Here is an 18,063-nt window from a genome sequence, read left to right as displayed (position 1 = left end):
ATGTAAGTTTAAGTTCAAATGTGCACCTACATTTTTTTGCATTTGGTCTTTTTCATTTGAACAAAAGACTATTTTCCCTATATATGTCATCATTGAGGATTTCTTGAGAAAAGTTTAAAAATGTTGTCTCATCTCGTTCTCGTGAACCCAGTCTCGTGTCTCGTCTCGTGGGATAAGTGTCTCGTCACACCCCTGAGAACGACCCATTACTAATTCGTAGCATCGTGGACGCGCATCCCAAAGCCTGTACTACACAAGCTTTTGTGCTTAAAAAGTTTAAAAATTTTTATTTTTCCCAAAAAAAAAAAAATGACACATCGTTTTGCTAGATAAGACCCTTCTTCCTCGGCTGGGATCTTTTAGAGCCCTTTGAAGCCGCATTTAAACTACATTTTGGAAGTTCAAACTCACAGGCACCATTGTAGTGAGTGCATGTGGTTAAAAAAACAAACAAAAAAAAACACTCTTAAAAATGCTGGCTAAAAACAAATATGGACAAACCTACCAGTTGGGTTAAACATTTAGCCCAACCTTCAGGGTAGGTTTATTTACAAATTTAGAAATTAACATTTGTTATTCTGTTCAGTATTTGAACATTTATTAATAAGTTGAATAAATAATAATTAATAATGTTCACCTTTTGATTATTGCTGATGCCTCCAGTAATTTTGTGCTTGATTTTTAATATACAATCTATTTTGGGTTCATTTTAAGCCAGCCAAATGGTAATGTTTACACAATAGTTGAGTAAAATACTCAGAAGGTTGAGATAAATATTTAACCCAACCATTGGGTCAAAGCAACCCTGTCACTGGGTTTGTCCACATTTTACCCAATGATTGGTAGTATTTAACCCAGCGTTTTTTTAGAAAGTACTTTTCACTCTTTAGCCAAAAAGTTTTTTTATATTGGTTTCAGTGTTTTCTGTAAACAAATGAAAAATAAAAATAGTGCACACTGTTTTGCACTATACCACGTATGTTTTTGGTTGTAACCCACTTGAGTGTGTTTTTTGCTATGTGTATGGAAGCTGATTTAGCCTCAGAGTGGAAAAAAAGTGAGATTGTGAGAGAAAGTTTGAAATGGCAGAAACTTCCATAGCGTTAATACAGTTAGTACAGTTTACAGTGTTTCGTTTATCACAAATGCATGCAAAATGCTCAGCCAAATAATATTTTTTTGAGTGCACTTCTGAAAAAGCAATGGTTTATACAGCTAATGCATTGTTTCCTCATTTGGTGAAGCACTGAGCTACTGAGCACTGATGTCGAACTCTATACAGACTCCACGCCAAACAAGGACGTGGAGGTTAAAGAGGAACCAAACAGCATTGTTTTGATGTGGGTGTAAGTGGGCGTGCTGTCGCAGTTGACGCACATGGCTCAAAACATATATCACACCTAGTCGGTATGAGGGTGGTTGCCAAAAGAGTTGTCTTCAGCCTTTTGCTCCTGTGTGGGATGTGTCATATTTCTTATACTGTTGTTTTAATTCAACCCTTTCATCAGTTCACGGAATGAACAAAAGAAAGACAATAAAAGCAGCGGTGCTGGAAATATGCGTCTAAAAATATGAGCAACAAACAAATATGTGTCTTAGGTGCAGTTTCATCTCATATTGCTGAGAGTGACAATAAACTGTGCCGTTTTGTCACAGATATGCAAGCAAACAGCTAAAAAAACAGCAGTTGTTATTATGTTGTCAAAAAGACATTTATTTTAGTTTAAATGAATTTATTTTTAGGAAATTGGTAAAAAATCATGACTTTTTGAAAAAGCAAAGACTACTAGTAACACAACCAGAAACACTAGCAACTACAAAGCAAAATATAATGGCAATTTTGAAAATATTTCCACTAATGCGAAAAGTAAATCTACAAGGTATTTCATTAAAAATATCTGACCTTCAGCATGTCTCGGCCAGATCCAGAACTAGTACTGACAGCAGCACTTATGTGGACCGCTGTGAATCATTCCAAACATCAAATACCAACCGAGAAAATACTGGAACAGAAAGTAGAAGAGAATTGGACACAGCTCAGCCTGTGAACCTGCCATCAGCATTACTCAGATATCACATATTTCTCAAGGATTTTCCTCAGAAAGCTGAGACCAGGCTGTCTAATGCAAGAACGGTCCCCACAGCAAAAAGCGAGAGAACTCAAGCCATGTGACCTGCAAAAACTTGCCCAAAGCCATGTGGGAATATCTGTCAGCAGCTTTTGAGGTCTCACGGCAAACATAAAAAAGTATTTTTTTCTTAACTAATAAAATAATAACATCATGGTCCATTGATCTTGATATCACTAGACGGATTCTGCCACCTGTTCAGGTAAGAATAGAATATGACTGCATCGATCTGTCAGCAACGAAATCTCTTAAAGGAGTTGTTCACTTCCAGAGCAAAAATTGACAGATAATGTACTCACCCCCTTGTCATCCAAGATGTTCATGTCTTTGTTTCTTCAGACGTAAAGAAATTATGTTTTTGAAGAAAACATTTCAGGATTTCTCTACATATAGTGGACTACAATGGTGCCTGTGAGTTTGAACTTCCAAAATGCAGTTTAAATGCGGCTTCAAAGGGCTCTAAACAATCACAGCTGAGGAAAAAGGGTCTTATCTAGCGAACGATCAATCATTTTCTAAGAGCATTTGAGGTTAAAAAGTATATAAATTGTCAGTTTGTTTAGAAAATGGCAGATCGTTTTGCTAGATAAGACCCTTCTTCCTCGGCGGGATCGTTTAGAGCCCTTCGAAGCTACATTTAAACTGCATTTTGGAAGTTCGAATTATCCACTATATGGACAGAAATCCTGAAATGTTTTCCTCAGAAAACACAATTTCTTTACGACTGAAGAAAGAAGGACATGAACATCTTGAATGACAAGGGAGTGAGTAAATTATCTGTCAATTTTTGTTCTTGAAGTGAACTTCTTCTTTAAGTACTACAGATGTGCGGATGCAGATCTTTGAGGACAGCACAAATTTATCTTTGTTTCGGTGTTCAGGGATACAGCGTGGTTTCCGCTCAACATCAACCCCAAACTGTCTAGCTAATTAGGGAGTAATGGATAAAACGAAACAGAACAGATGTTGTGAGATATAAAAGTTCATTTTTAGACATCATTAATATGCCTAATGCATGTATGGTTGTTTCACCATTGCATAAAACTTTTCTACTCTGACCCTTACATGCATATTCCGATTTTGTTCTGTTTTAGATTTAATTTATCATGATTGAGTGTGAGAACGATTTTTAGTTAGTAATTTGAGAATGCAACTCCTAAAAATATTCAAGGACTTATGATTCGCATCATTGCACACAACAAATTAAAGTCATTTATTGGGAACAGCTGAAATTTTATTCTGTCTGCACAAAGACAACAGATGGTCCTCACTTTCTCACTTTTTCTTCAAATTCCCTTCCCCCTCTAACCAGACAAACAGCTGTTCATGCCTGACTTGCTGAATTACTATATGTGCAAAATTCTTCTGCTTACAAGAGCATGCAGTTATTGCATATATTCGATGAGGTCTGAACAACCGAACCGTGTTACAGAATGTATAAAAATCCTTAAAATGCAAAGCACCCATATTTGAATGTAAAGCTGTAAAATTGCAGTCCTGATCCCTGTAGCAAACAAATATGGAAGCGCTCCATTTTATTCTAGGGACCATTTTATTCCCAGCATGTTGTGTGTGACACCGAACTTCCACATGCAATTAATTATAGCTGAAGTGAAATGGGCCTGCCATCTTCATGAGAAATAAATAGGGACTGTCTAGCATCTCTAGTGGTTACTGTTGTTTGTTATCAAATATCCTTTTTCATTTAGAGGAAAATGAGGTGTTCAATTGCTGTGTTATTATTTCCCAATTCACACTGCCATTCGTTCATCCATAGTTTAGATTTTATTAACACTGATTCATATCTGCTTTTCTGATTAGTGTCATTCATCTAATTTTCAAGTGCAGCTTGTGCAAATCCCACATCTAGATGAGTTTAATTGATTGCCTTATATAGTAATACTCAAACATCTGGAGTTCATCGTATAATTCCCTGCTCATCGTACCAATCAAGCTTTTTTATGCAAAAAAACATTTCCTGCAATGCATAATTTTGTAATTTGTATTTTTAAGCTAATTTCTTTTCCGGTCTTTACAATTAAATAGACATAATAAAAAAAGAATATATTATATGTTGTAAAGGTGAGGTCAAAAATTTGCACCCCCTTTCAGAATAATTAAAAATGTAAATTAATTTACCAAAATAAAAATGTATTTAGTACTGACCTGAATAATATATTTCCATGTAAACAATATATTTCACATAAAATATGTTTACATATAGTCCACAAGAGAAAATAATAGTTGAATTTATAAAAATGACCCGGTTCAAAAGTTTATGATTCTTAATGCTGTGTTGTTACCTGAATGATCCACAGCTGTTTTTTTTGTTTTTTTTTGGTTTGTTTTGTTTTTGTTAATGGAGATTTACATTTTTCTTATTTTTTCAAAATAAGAATATTTTTTACAGAAGATACTTGCATATTTCCTAGAAGACAAAATAAGTTAAATTTACCCTGATCTTCAAATTCAGAAAGTTTTTATCCCCTGGCTCTTAATGCATTGTGTTTCCTTCTGGAGTATCAGTGAGCATTTGAACCTTCTGTAATAGTTGCATATGAGTGCCTCGGTTGTCCTCAGTGTAAAAAGATGGATCTCAAAGTCATACGGTCATTATTGGGAAGGGTTCAAATACACAAAAATGTTGGAAAATCAAAAAAATTGTGGGCCCTGAGGGATTTTGAACATCTATCACTACACAAAAAAACAGCTGTGGATCATTCAGGTAACAACACAATATTAAGAAACAAGTGTATGTAAGCTTTCGAACCGGGTCATTTTTATAAATTCAACTATTATTTTCTCTTGTGGACTATATGTTAACATCTTATATGTGAAATGTCTTATTCAGGTCAGTACTAAATAAACAATAACATGCATTTTGTATGATCCCTCTTATTTTGGTAAAATAACATTTTAATTATTCTGAAAGCGGTACAAATGCTTGCACTACAAACCAGTGTGTTCATAATAAAAATAAAATAAATAAATAAAAAAAAATAAAAATATACATTAAAATGACATGGTAAGACGCATCAATTTGCAGTACCAAGCAGTAAAATAAGCTGTTTTGTACAGCGAAAATATCTGGACGTGGATGAGAATGGAAGCCAGACCCATAAAATTCACAAATGGCCATGCCCACTCTTACAAGGGAAAAAAATGGTGGATAGGCCACCTATAACGGCTCTCTGATGAGTTCCGTTCAGTTCGAGTCTGATCACTGACTTTAAATCAGCTGCAGCTCTCATTAGTAAGTGCAAATTGTGACTGAGATTTGCTCCAACACAGGCTAAATGCTGGACCTAATGATGTGCTGTGACCGCACACCGACAGACCTCTCTTTTTTTCTCTTCCTCCAGTTTGTGATCCGTAAAGAATACGCTTAATCTGAACCTCAATGGTAATAGAATCAGGCCTGGACTGTGGTGTACAGCATGTGGTGTATGATTCACCTGTCCTGTAGCCAACTGATAGCATTCACATCTGGTGCCAAGATGTCACAATTTTTCTATATTATTGCACTAATCTCGCATAGCCAGTCCTTGGAGCATAAATAGCATAAATCCACACTGCAACTTATTTTAGCAAAGAGCCACTCACTTAAACAGGATGGACCAACCACAGTATATTTCAGTATAAAACTACCCCAAATATAGTATTTAGCTGTTTCTCAATATATGTTCGATCTTGTGTCCTTGTGTTCTTGTTGTGCATCATAATCAAACTAATGATCTTTAAAGGATTAGTTCCCCTCCAGAATAAACATTTTCTGATAATTTACTTACCCCCATGAGATGCTGATGTCTTTCTTTAGTCGAAAAGAAATTAAGGTTGTTAAGGAAATATTCCAGAATTTTTCTCTGTATATTTTCTTTAATGGGACCCAATGGGTTGAAGGTCCAAATTGCAGTTTCAAAGGCCTCTTCACGATCACAGCTGAGGAATTATGCTAAGTTAACACTTGTGCATTTTCGTTTTAAAATACATAACTTTTGGTACGGTTACACCTGTTGTTTACACTACACTGGCGTTTTAAACCCTCGAAAACTGAGACGCTGGAGACACCATTTTAGTTTGAAAATTCTGTGGTTGTGTTTCAGGCCTTTTTCACACTAATACGTTTCCATTTGAAAACTCATCTTTTACTCTCCATCTCTCCTTCTGTCCACACAGAGACAGCGTTTTTGTCAAGGAAAACTGGGCTTTTTTGAAAACACTCGATAAGTCGATAAATTTGAAAATGTATTGTGAAAATGGAGGCTTTTATAAACAATGACGAATATTTAGTCATGTGACACATATTGTACTAATAGATATCTATATTTATACCCATATTGTGCCTGTTATGTTAGGTTATGTTCACACTATTGCTACAAATGTGATGGTTTGTACACTCTTCATATCACAGTCCTGCAAAGATGATAGAAAATATACTAGCAAAACATGAGTTGCGTTTTAGATCAGACATACACTTGGGAGTGAGTGTGACCTGGACGCGTCAGTGAATGGTAAGATATTTTCCTAAAAAAAAAATGATTGTGCCAAAAGAATTGCAACATATCTGTATCATCTCAGTGAGCTTTTTTGAGGCTGTAGGCATGCACAGTAAAGTGAATTTAGCATTTTCTGACATTTCAGTGTGAATTAGAAACTTTTGGAAAACGCTAGTGTCAGCGCAATTTTCAAATGTATCTGGATTAATGTACACATAGCCTCAGTGTATATGGAACAAAATGGAGACTTTCATTCTGCATATCCTTGACAACCATGTAAACAACAACATATCAATAAACAATATCAGGAAATTTTTAGTGATCTAATCCTTTAATTCCAATAATCACGAACACAAGTACAGAGGATGCATGAAAGCACCCGGATGTGTTTGTGACACTGAAGATGCATTGATTTCAGACTTGAGAACCATTGTTGATATCAAAAATCCCAGATGTCATCGCGAGTGGACAGCGTACAGAAACCTATAAGCTTTCAAGTTCTCTTGTCCTGACTTGAAAACCTGCAATACTTTTACGGGCATATTAAAAAGAATCTTGAAAAAGCATGAGTAACATTAAATATGCATATTCATTTATAAAATTTATTGTGCATTGGATGGTGCTGTCCTATTACTAAAAACATGTTGCTACTATCAGTCAAGCAACAAGAACTCACCACATCTTAATTCTCACAAAGATGCATTCTGTGTCTTCATGTCCTTCCATGTTCGTTCTTTCAAGGTGTCCTGGCAAGTCCATTTGCATTCTTAGAATTGAGAAACAGCCTATGCCTCTTTGACATTAAAATAAGCAACATGCTGTAGGCCAACTATATAATCACCATGCTGTCTTGTGTGAAAAATTCATCATGACATCTTATTTTTTTTACACTCTACTGTGTGACATTCCAGCTAATAAGTTGTTGTTTATTTAGCAGTGTATCGGTTAATTAATTAAAGGTATTCCCTGGGAAACTGCAACATAGGATTAGCCATTCAATAACTCATATTAATTTGAGACTGCTTCACATAGCAGAACATACTGTAAATGTCATCACTGTTGCTATAATGTTAAAGATTAATTAAAGGTCATCTGGTTAAGCTAAACAAATGCAATGATTCAATTATGCTGCCCCAATTAACCTATTTGTGTATGTTCTCATAGAAAAGATATCAGCCTCACATCTCCTGTAATTATACTGGAGCAATGGTTTTCAATAAACTGCCTATGTTCAGTCTCCAGTGAGCTTTAATGTTGTGACATTATTTACTGACGGGACAAGCCTACACACACAGCAGTTAAAGATTTCTACTCAATAAGTGAATTACTACAATTACATGGCGAGCACCAGAGAACAGATACTATTAAACTGTCAAGTCATATAAGTGAGAAGTAACAGCGGTTGCTTTCCAGCAGGGGGAGGTGAAATACTAAACTCATCCAATCTCTGTCATGTAAGGTTGGCTGCTGATCATTCACAGTAAAATCACTTTCCAGTTAAAAGGTTAGTTCACCCAAAAATGAAAATTCTCTCATTAATTACTCACCTTCATGTCGTTCCAACTCTATGAGACCTTCGTTCATCTTTGAAACACAAACTAAGATCATTTGGATGAAATCCGAAAGCTTTCTGACCCTGCAGAGACAGCAACGCACCCGACACATTCAAAGCCCAGAAAGGTAGTAAGGTCATTGTTAAAACAGTCCATGTGACCTTTACATGGATGTCACAAGAATTTCCAAAGAACTTTTGTTTTTTAAACTTTGCTCAAATATATCTCTAAGGGCTCTTCCGATGGAACCGATAAATTCAGTGTCCTCCATTTACAAAGCTCAGACGTTCGGTATTTCATCTTTTGCTGGGGGGTCAGAGGTCACAGATTAGCTGTAATATTGATTCCACATCCTTCATTCTACACTAAAGTGTCTGTTGAGCACTGAATTGAGAAACCGTGAGTTAGTACACACTGCAAAGAGCAGTAGGATACTGGTGCAGAAAGGTTGCTGTGTTGAAGATATCCGCCGGAGCTCAACGGCCTCCAGGTTGACAGGCAGAGTCTTTCTCTGTATTTATGTCAGACTGAGGGCTTGAGTGTCACGGTAAATGCCATTCTGATGTTCCATTTCTCTTCACATGCTCGCTTTGTAAAAGGAACATGACATACTCTCCCCTTTTGTTGAATTAACTGAGCTGATCTAATAACAAACGAGGTTACATAGATATTATAGCCAACAACAGAGACCATTACACTCTCAGGGTTATATGCATTTATGTTTTATTTATTTATTTTTGCTTTATTGTACACTTGTTGTATGGACGGAAGCATTTGGTATATTTGTGCAAATAATAAACATGATATTATACTGAAATAATTTCAAATAATATACTTGAGAAAATAATTTCAGAGTAAGTCAGAATAAAATCAAATGTAACAATTTGTTAAATATGTATTAAATATGTATAAATATGTATTATGCCAATTATACAGCCAATTCAAAAATTCAACACTTCGTACTATGGGCTCATTCTGGCTACAGAAAGCTCCCTGATCTTCTTGCTACACTTCAAGTACTTCAGACCCAGACAGACATCCCCCAAAATGGAGACAGGAACTAACAATCTGAATTTGCATTGATCGAGTCCTAGGCTTGATTGTTTGCACCTTTTGGGGACAGATGGTAATTTGCATGAAAAACAATGAGCAAAATATCTCTTCTGAACTCTTCTGTTTACCTTTCAGTTTACTTCTTGTGAGAAAGAGACCATTGTACCAGAAACACAGTGACAGTTCAAATGATACCAAACATGACTATGGAAATCACTTTTCATGTATTCATGTAGAACATTATATTATGCTATTGTGCATTCTAAGTGAGCTAAGTGAGAGGAGATGGGTGAGGGGAAGTGAATGGAAGGAATAGGTGGAAAGGGATTTTTTTTTCACATCTTCTCTCAGTGAGATGTGGAAACAAATGTCAGTATCCTCACTGTGTATTGTCCGTCTCAGAAGATCAAAGTGTCTGAGGTTCTGTAAACCTTACAAATGATTCAATACAGGATGAGGTTTTTAGTGTCAGGAAAATTTTGAGATTTTATTTGAAATAAAATTATTTAAAAATAGGTTCTCTGAAAGTTCTCTGAATTATACAGGGACAGTTCACCCAAAAAAATTACAATTTTGTCATAATTTGCTTACGGTTAAGGTAATTTAATTTCAAACCTGTGTGACTCTCTTTATCCTGTGGAACATATAATTTTTCAAAATCTTTTTGTTTTTCACAGAAAGAAGCCAGACATACAGGTTTGGAACAATGTGAGGGTAAGTAAATGAAAACAGAATTTACATTTTTGGATGAACTATCCCTTTAAAAAAGGCATATCATTTTTGCTTATTTTATTCATCCTTTCATATTCTTGAAAATAAATTATTGTTTATAGCATTTGATACATTAAGTGTAAAACAAAAGTGCAAACAAAACTAGTGCTTATTGCTTATTAATTACAAAAATTCATTTTGGTCAGGTCTTGGTATAGTCCTGCCTCCAACGCTTTTGATGAGGTCCCATCATATAGAGGCAGTACGATCAACGGGAGTTTAATCACAGGGTTTTTGGTAAACGATACATCCAAAATAACCTGCAACAGAAAGAACAAGCTATACTGTAGATGATTTCAAGACAGAAACCTACACAGAATCTGAACAGTGAAAAAAAATGCATTATTTATTCATGACCGTTTTTTATTTGAAGTAACGTACTCAAACACTTGCTTGAGTGACATCGTCTTTTATTTACATTCCTTTGTTTCATGAAAACACAAAAGCAGACTAAAAAAAAATCAGCAACATTACTTGAATACAAAGTACATCAAACTCTTTTGGAAACCTGCTAGAGGCCTCTCTTGTTTTTCGGGTACCTACCTTCAGTCTATACTCTACTTTGAGGATTCGGCAGTTCTGGATGGTGGTGCTGATTTCTGTGGGAAGGACTAATACTTTCGACAGATTCTGTCTGGTGGAGGACACTAAAGGCTCTCCCTTTTCCTTCAGTATCTGTGTGGTATAAACAGCTCTCTCACCTCCAGCAAAGAAGCTTTGCTTCTGGTAGATTATATACTTGGGCACAATTTTTCGAGTTGAGCTGTTTACAATCTCACCGTTGACGACTAGCCCTTCACCTGTTTGAGATATAAATATTGTGTTAGAATTTTTGTCAAGGCATATTTTTACTGACGAAAATGAGATGATAACAAAACAAAAACTAATTTTGACTGACAAAAAATATGACCAAAATATTGACATTTTCGTCAACTAATAAAAACGAGATGAAAATGTTAGGGAGGGACGATTTGGGAAGAGATTCATTAAGACCGAATCTGCTGCGTGGTTATATGCAAACATTTGAACTGTATCATAGCCTATTGATCCGGCGTACATAAGCTGGCATACATTTGCTGCACGTCTCGTAAAACATTAAAAAATGTCAGTAACTGGGAGTAAGAGAAGAGACATATTGATACATTTGACGATGCAAAAGAACTCAATTTGATCCAGCTTTCAGAGCGCAGACATCGAAGCAGCGCCTCTCACACAACACATGAGTAGTCTTTCGCGTCGCATGAACGCATGAAAAATCTGTGGTCTAATGTAACGAAGTAATAATACTTTGTTATAGTACTTAAGTATCTTTTTGGGAGTATCTGTACTTTACTTGTGTTTTTATATTTCACCCAACTTTTACTTTTACTCCACTACATTTCCCAGAAGAACATTAGTTACTTACTACAAAATAGTCAGAAGTCTAAAGAACTTCTACTTCTTTATGCCTTTTATATTCATATAATTTAATATAGTTAACTTAATGTATGTCACACAAAGAGTACCGTTGTTTTGCAGATGTCAGCATGACTCATTTATAAATCATTTTATACAAGTTCAGTAAAGCAATAATAAGTGATTTTAGAAATAATATTGCTTGTTTTTGCTCAATTTTGCCAGTGAAAATAGTTCCAAACAAAGATCACAGCACTGTTTTGCATCTCTGAGCAATGGACATTGTTTACTTATTGAGTGAATCTGCTTTTTGAACGAATCGGTTGATAAAAATGATTCACTGATTCACTCATTAAAGGAGAAGTCCACTTCCAGAACAATAATTTACAGATAATGTACTCACCCCCTTGTAATCCAAGATGTTTGTGTCTTTCTTTCTTCGGTCGTAAAGAAATTATGTTTTTTAAGAAAAACATTTCAGGATTTTTCTCCATATAATGGACTGAGATGGTGCCCCGAGTTTGAACTTCCGAAATAAAGTTTAAATGCGGCTTCAAACAATCCCAGCCGAGGAAAAAGGGTCCTATCTAGCGAAACGATCTGTTATTTTCATTTAAATATTTTTAATCTCCAATGCTTGTCTTGTCTTGCTCTGCCTCCACTGTGTATTCTGGTTCAAGGCAGTTAGAGTATGTCGAAAAACTCCCACCGTATTTTCTCCCTCAACTTCAAAAATCATTTCAAAATCATCCTACATCACTGCAGAAGTACCGACCCAGTCTTTGCAAAATAAACAGTGATGTAGGGTGATTTTGAAGTTGAGGGAGAACATGAGATGGGACTTTTTCGACATACCCCAACTGTCATGAACCGGAAAAAAAACAGGTCAGGCAGAGTAAGACAAGACGAGCGTTTGGCATTAAAAATGATATAAAATGTATTATTTTTATGAAAATAACCGATCGTTTCATTATAGAACGTTTTAAGCCGCATTTAAACTACATTTTGGAAGTTCAAAATCGGAGCACCATAGCAGTCCATTATCTGGAGAAAAATTTCTTTATCACTGGAGAAAGAAAAACATGAACATCTTGGATGACAAGGAAGTGAGTACATTATCTGTAAATTATTGTTCTGGAAGTGGACGTCTCCTTTAACACAGTCAAATGCTTTGTTCTTGAATGAATCAGCTGTTTGAATGAATCGGTTGAATCTCAGTGACTCACTCATTAACAGTCACTTGCTGCCACCTACTGGCGGTTTTACTCAAGTAATATTCTAAATGGTCACTTCAACTTCTACCAAAGTCATTTTCTGGTAAGATATCTGTACTTTTACTGAAGTACGACTTCCAGGTACTTTATACACCACTGTAAAAAATAAACACAAAATGATGTAGAATAGTACGTTTCGACGAGTATTCATGTAAACACACTCGGCTAGGTCTTACGTGAATACACGTTGAAACTACATCATTCTGTGTTTTTTTTCGTTCATCCGACACGAATGGTAAAATTTGCAATTCATTCTTGTCAAAACGGACAATAAACAGCAGGGAGAAAATCACAGGTGTATCAATATTCGGTTTTAAAGGGACAGCAGCCTAATTTAGTTACTATTGTCTGTGGCACTGATGTTAATTAAGCAACAAAAGAAAGACAGAAAGTCACCCACTGCTCTTGACTGAATCACTTTAATAGCCATAATAAAGAGTAATCTAAATTTATTATCTAAATGAATATGTCTGCTTGAAAGAATGAAGAATGTGGTAAACAAGTTATAAAGAATGCATAATATAACCATTGGCATTTCATTAAAAAGAAGACCATTTTCTTGTCTCTCTATGAAAAGTGGTTTCATTTAATTTTAATATAAAGGCATGTTGCGTGTCGCAGCAGTTAAATCAGTGTCTATTTTGGTATTAACTTTGGTAATAACCTATGATAATTTTAGAGAAATGCTTAATAAATGCATTACACTGTAACTAAACTCATTAGATTTTAGCCAAATGAAACTACTGTAGATTTAGTAGACTAAAATCTTATGAGATTTAGACAACTAAAACTGGACTAAAACAATTCTGATGACTAAAATATGATTAAAACGAAATCAAAATTTGCCATCAAAACTAACACTGTATTACAGCTTGTCAAATGAATCAAAGCAATTGATTTTTAAATATAATTTGATTTACCAAAATGTTAGGTATAATGCTTGGGTTACCTTGCTGATAGCCTGTCTTTGGCAAGAAAATATTCATCGAAATATTTCCAGAGGCAAAAAATATGACATTCTTGTCTTTACTGCCGTGTTGAGTTTCCTGCAGAGGATAAAATTTTAGTGTTACTTAACATCCATAAATCATCATTGAGTTCTGCTGTTATTGTTGATCCACATATGTCTGTTTTGTATTTCAGTGAGGCTTTGAATATTTTTTTCTGGTGTAACGGATAATAGTTATCATCATACCAGCAGTGTTGACCGATCATAATCAGCTTTGGCAACAAAGGTGAACTTTGCTTCGGCTTTGCTCGCTCCACGCATAGACCTGTTCAACTTGGCCAAAAGTCTGTAGTGGATTTTACCATGAGCACCTTTAAAAGATGAAGGCAGGCCCCTGCGAGAAAGAGATTTTGTATGAATGACTGACAATCTTCAGAGAGAAAAACTTGCATCATATGATGGATCAATAGTTCAACATACAGGATGTAGCACATTGAAGTATTGGCTACATTGCAAAAAGTAACTGAGACTGCTTCAAAGGAAGATCGATTTTCTCTCAGGAATCAATAAAGTATATACTGTCTATCTATAAGTCACATCTATCTACCAGACTCAATGCCTGAAAGACAAGAAAGTGATGACTTACTGGTAAGGAAGCTGAAAGGCAAAAGGGAAGACATGTCTACCAGCCACAAGAGTAACAGAGCCTACTGCAAAAAAATACAGACATATTATATATATATGTTTTATGTACAAACAGTTTGTGGTTGGTAAAATTTTACAAATGTTTCTGAAAGAAGCTCTTATGCTCACCAACACTGCATTTGTTAGATCGAAAATACAGTAAAAACAGTAATACAGTGAAATATTACTACAATTTAAAAAAGAATTCTATTTTAATACAATTTATAATGCAGTGTATTCCTATTCGAATTTTTCACAGCCGTTATTCACATGATCCTTCATAATTCATTCTAATATGCTGATTTTGTGCTCGAAGAAACATTTCTTATTATTATGATCAATGTTGAAAATAGTTGTGCTGCCAAATAATTTTTGTGGAAACCATGATACATTTTTTCACTATTATTTGATAAATAGAAAGTTTAAATAAACAGCATTTAAATACATTAAAAAAAGAAAAAATATATACTTTTGCAATATTGTAAGTATCTTTAATCTCACTTTTGATCAATTTATTGTAATTTATTCAATTTAAAAGTATTATTCTTAAAAAAAAAAAAAAAGAAGAAGAAATCTTACTGACCCCAAAACTTTAAAACAGTTTACCTACAAATAACATACACAGGCCACATTACATAATCATAATGTTGTCCAGTATTACACTATATGGCATTAAATATAAAGATTGTTTTGAACAAATGAATGTTTATGACAGCATCTGTCACATCAGATATTACCATTTGCGTTATCCTCCGGTAAAACAGATTGAGTTTGTGAGAAATACTTTTCGTTATCCCAATACGTCACACTGTTTTCCCCTTGCGTCTCAGTCCATGACACATTAGCCTTGCCTTTCGCCTTGACAGTGAGAGCCTTGATTTTGGTTTCCTTTGACACCTCCACGATAACCCTGCCTGACAAAGTATCCCCATTGCTGAAGGTGTTGCGATCATTTATGGCATCATACTCGATGGTGAAGTTCCGGATTGTCATTTCCTGGAAAAGCACTTTAAGTCTGAATTTGTACTGCTGCTGTAAGTGTATTCGTACGTCTGCTGGAGTTGTAATTATTCCTTTTGTTTTCTATATCCGTCCTTTAAAAATACACCTGTTAGAGGCCTCAACAAACTGGCTTAACAGGTTTCACCTTGAAAAGACACACCTCTTGACAACAGGCCTAGCATGTAAACTGAAAGTAAACCACATGGTAAAATGAAAGAGCTGGATGTATTTCTATGGTGTCAGAGACCAAAGAGTCTATTGGGAAAAGCTGTTTTTACAGCATGGCAGCATAAACAGCAGCCTTGAGAGGTAGGAAACATGAAAAGCTGTGAACATGGTTCGTTAAAAATACCAAGATCCCTGTGCTCTCAGTGCACCTGCTCTCCAAACCTGAGCTTTAATCAGTTCATCATGGATGTGTGCTTTGTGGTTAAAGAGAATTGTCACCACAATCACTGACTATTGTGTTATAATTGCCCCTATTTATTCTAACATTCTCTGTGTTAACAAGATTTCTATAGAGTTATATATGAAGCAATTGGGTATTGTTAAGATGACAGTGAGTGAATGTTGTTTAAGTGTTAAATAGAAATATGTGGGATGAAAGGATTCCTAAGTGGCAGATTTTTTTTTTGGCATGACTCATTTCTTTTTGCAAGCACATAATACATATATGATGGGAATAAAATGGTAATAATGAAGGAAGGACTTTGAATAAGGTAGTTAAAAGCTATTCTTTGTCACTACATCCTGCTGTTTTATAATTGTTTAAAAAATTGGGTCCTATTTTATACTAGGTGACCTTAACTTTTATGTACTTACATTTAAATGAATGCACTTATTGTGTACATACATGTTTTTAGATTGTACTTATAGTTTTAAAAATACCTGCATGTAATTACATCTGTAATTAATTTCTCTAATTACATTTCTAATTACACCTTAACTCACCCTTAAACCTACCCATACCATCAAACCTGTCCCTAACCTTACCTGTATCCCACCTCAATAGCAGAAAAAGTCTTTTGCAATACAATATGAACACAATGCATACATTGCACTTATCTTTTTATGTAAGCACTGTAGTACATAGTAGTTAAAGGCCACCTAATATAAAGTGGGACCTAAACCCTTGGTTTCACAGATAGGGTTTAAACCTAGTCTCAGTCTAAAATGTAAGTCTGAGCTGTTTCAAATGAAAGAAACTTGCAGTGACTGATCTTAAAAAATATCAGTGGCTTTGTTGTGTCTCAAGATGCACATTGGTTGCACATGTTTTTTTTCTAAGGCACATTTATAAAAAAAAATACTTAAATGTCCTAATTGAACTATGGCTTAATCCTGGTTTAGTCTAAGCCCTGTCTGTGAAACCAGGCCAAAATTGTATTGATAATCTTCCATTTCTTCTCTGCCAAAAGTAGAAAAGCAATACTTATAGATTTTTTTCCCCATCAAAAAATAAGACTTCCATTTGTTATCAAGTAAGTTTGATTTTAAAACAGGCCTGGTTTCACAGACAGGACTTAGATTAAGCCAGGCTTAGGCCTTAGTTCAATGAGGACAATTAAGTATTTTTTTAATGTACCTTGGAAAAAAAATTACATGCATACATTACTGGTATGCATCTTGATACAAATCAATGGCACTGACATATTTTAAGATCAGTCAGTGCAAATTGCTTTCGGTTAAGACCGCTCAAACATGCATTTTAGTCTTGGACTAGGTTTAAGCCTTGTTTGTGAAACCAAGCATTACAGTTTATAGTTTTATAGTTGCATATTAGTGAGTGGAGTGAATATTGATCAATGGAGAATATTCAGACTTTTAATGGTTAAATTGAATTTTAATAATGAAGAAGCATGTCTAATTTATAGAAATCTTAAAACTCACACAACTTAACAGCAAAGGCCCTTTAAAATACTTATTTTTCCCTCAAATTTAATTTTATTTCTGTGTTTTCCAGTAATTTTCTGGATTCTGTTTTAATGGTAATAAATAATAAATGATAAATTTTATATTTAAATATATATATATATATATATATATTTTTTTTTTTTTTTTTTTTTTTGAGAAATGTGTTGTGCATTTACATTTTTGTGGTAAATAAATTCTGGTAAATAATTTTTTTTTATTACATTATGCAATATGTTTGTGTCACAGTTAAAGTTAAACCAAACTTTTATTTTGATGGGTTGCTGTAATGATTTTTAAGTTTATGTTTGTATATGGTTTGATGGTAGTTTTGGTTTTTCTCACAAGAAACGGTAAAATACTCATGAAGTGACTCAGAGCAGTTCTAGAAATTATGTTCATGTGTTTATGTACTCATATATTGAGGAGGCGGGGAAAACACATCGAGCGTCACACATGCTTCAGTATGTGTAGTAAACAAGCCATGCGTCTGTGCCATTCATTCACACAGAGCATGCAGGGTTTATATTTACATTGCATTTCTGTGGCTATCTATCTATCTATCTATCTATCTATCTGTCTTGTTACTAATGTAGGTATTCTATTAAAGGGGTCATCGGATGCTAAGTTCACTTTTACATGCTGTTTAAACATTAATGTGCGTTGGCAGTGTATGTACAAATCTACCCTATAATGATAAAAATCCATGCAGTGGTTTTTAATTCATCTGTAAAAATAATATTCCCTTTTTCAAATCGAGCCATTCTCAGAAGCCTGTCGTTGTTGAGTCACACCCACAGAGGCTGCTCCCACTATAGTTGATTGACATGAGCGTCTTACCTCAGA

At 34.8% G+C, this 18,063-nt stretch overlaps 1 protein-coding gene across 2 annotated transcripts; it reads right to left on the bottom strand.

The window, feature by feature from the left end:
• Positions 1-8,904: 8,904 nt before the first annotated feature.
• Positions 8,905-17,287, bottom strand: zgc:110353 (uncharacterized protein LOC550482 homolog). 2 transcript variants are annotated; one of them, XM_051117311.1, is made up of 6 exons: positions 15,042-17,287; positions 14,267-14,330; positions 13,867-14,014; positions 13,621-13,717; positions 10,546-10,802; positions 8,905-10,262 (listed from the first exon to the last, which is right to left on the bottom strand). In XM_051117311.1, the coding sequence occupies exons 1-6, from the start codon at positions 15,295-15,297 to the stop codon at positions 10,122-10,124; spliced, it is 963 nt and encodes a 320-aa protein (XP_050973268.1). In that variant the 5' UTR covers positions 15,298-17,287; the 3' UTR covers positions 8,905-10,121. The 2 variants fall into 2 exon arrangements, with proteins under 2 accessions (XP_050973268.1, XP_050973269.1); XM_051117312.1 differs by having other exon boundaries at positions 14,267-14,327.
• Between the last annotated feature and the right edge of the window lie 776 nt (positions 17,288-18,063).

This window comes from Labeo rohita, chromosome 8 (assembly GCF_022985175.1).
Source record: "Labeo rohita strain BAU-BD-2019 chromosome 8, IGBB_LRoh.1.0, whole genome shotgun sequence".
NCBI classification, from domain to species: domain Eukaryota; kingdom Metazoa; phylum Chordata; class Actinopteri; order Cypriniformes; family Cyprinidae; genus Labeo; species Labeo rohita.
This window is presented reverse-complemented; position numbering and strand designations above follow the sequence as displayed.

What these genes read in the sequence shown, in the direction of transcription:
- zgc:110353 (XM_051117311.1), bottom strand. Translation starts at nt 15,297, where the DNA reads ATGACAATCCGGAACTTCACCATCGAGTATGATGCCATAAATGATCGC. An exon ending in ATGATCGGTCAACACTGCTG is followed by an intron (nt 13,718 to 13,866) that starts GTATGATGATAA and finishes TATCCTCTGCAG; the next exon opens with GAAACTCAACACGGCAGTAA. An exon ending in AAGTAGAGTATAGACTGAAG is followed by an intron (nt 10,263 to 10,545) that starts GTAGGTACCCGA and finishes TTTCTGTTGCAG; the next exon opens with GTTATTTTGGATGTATCGTT.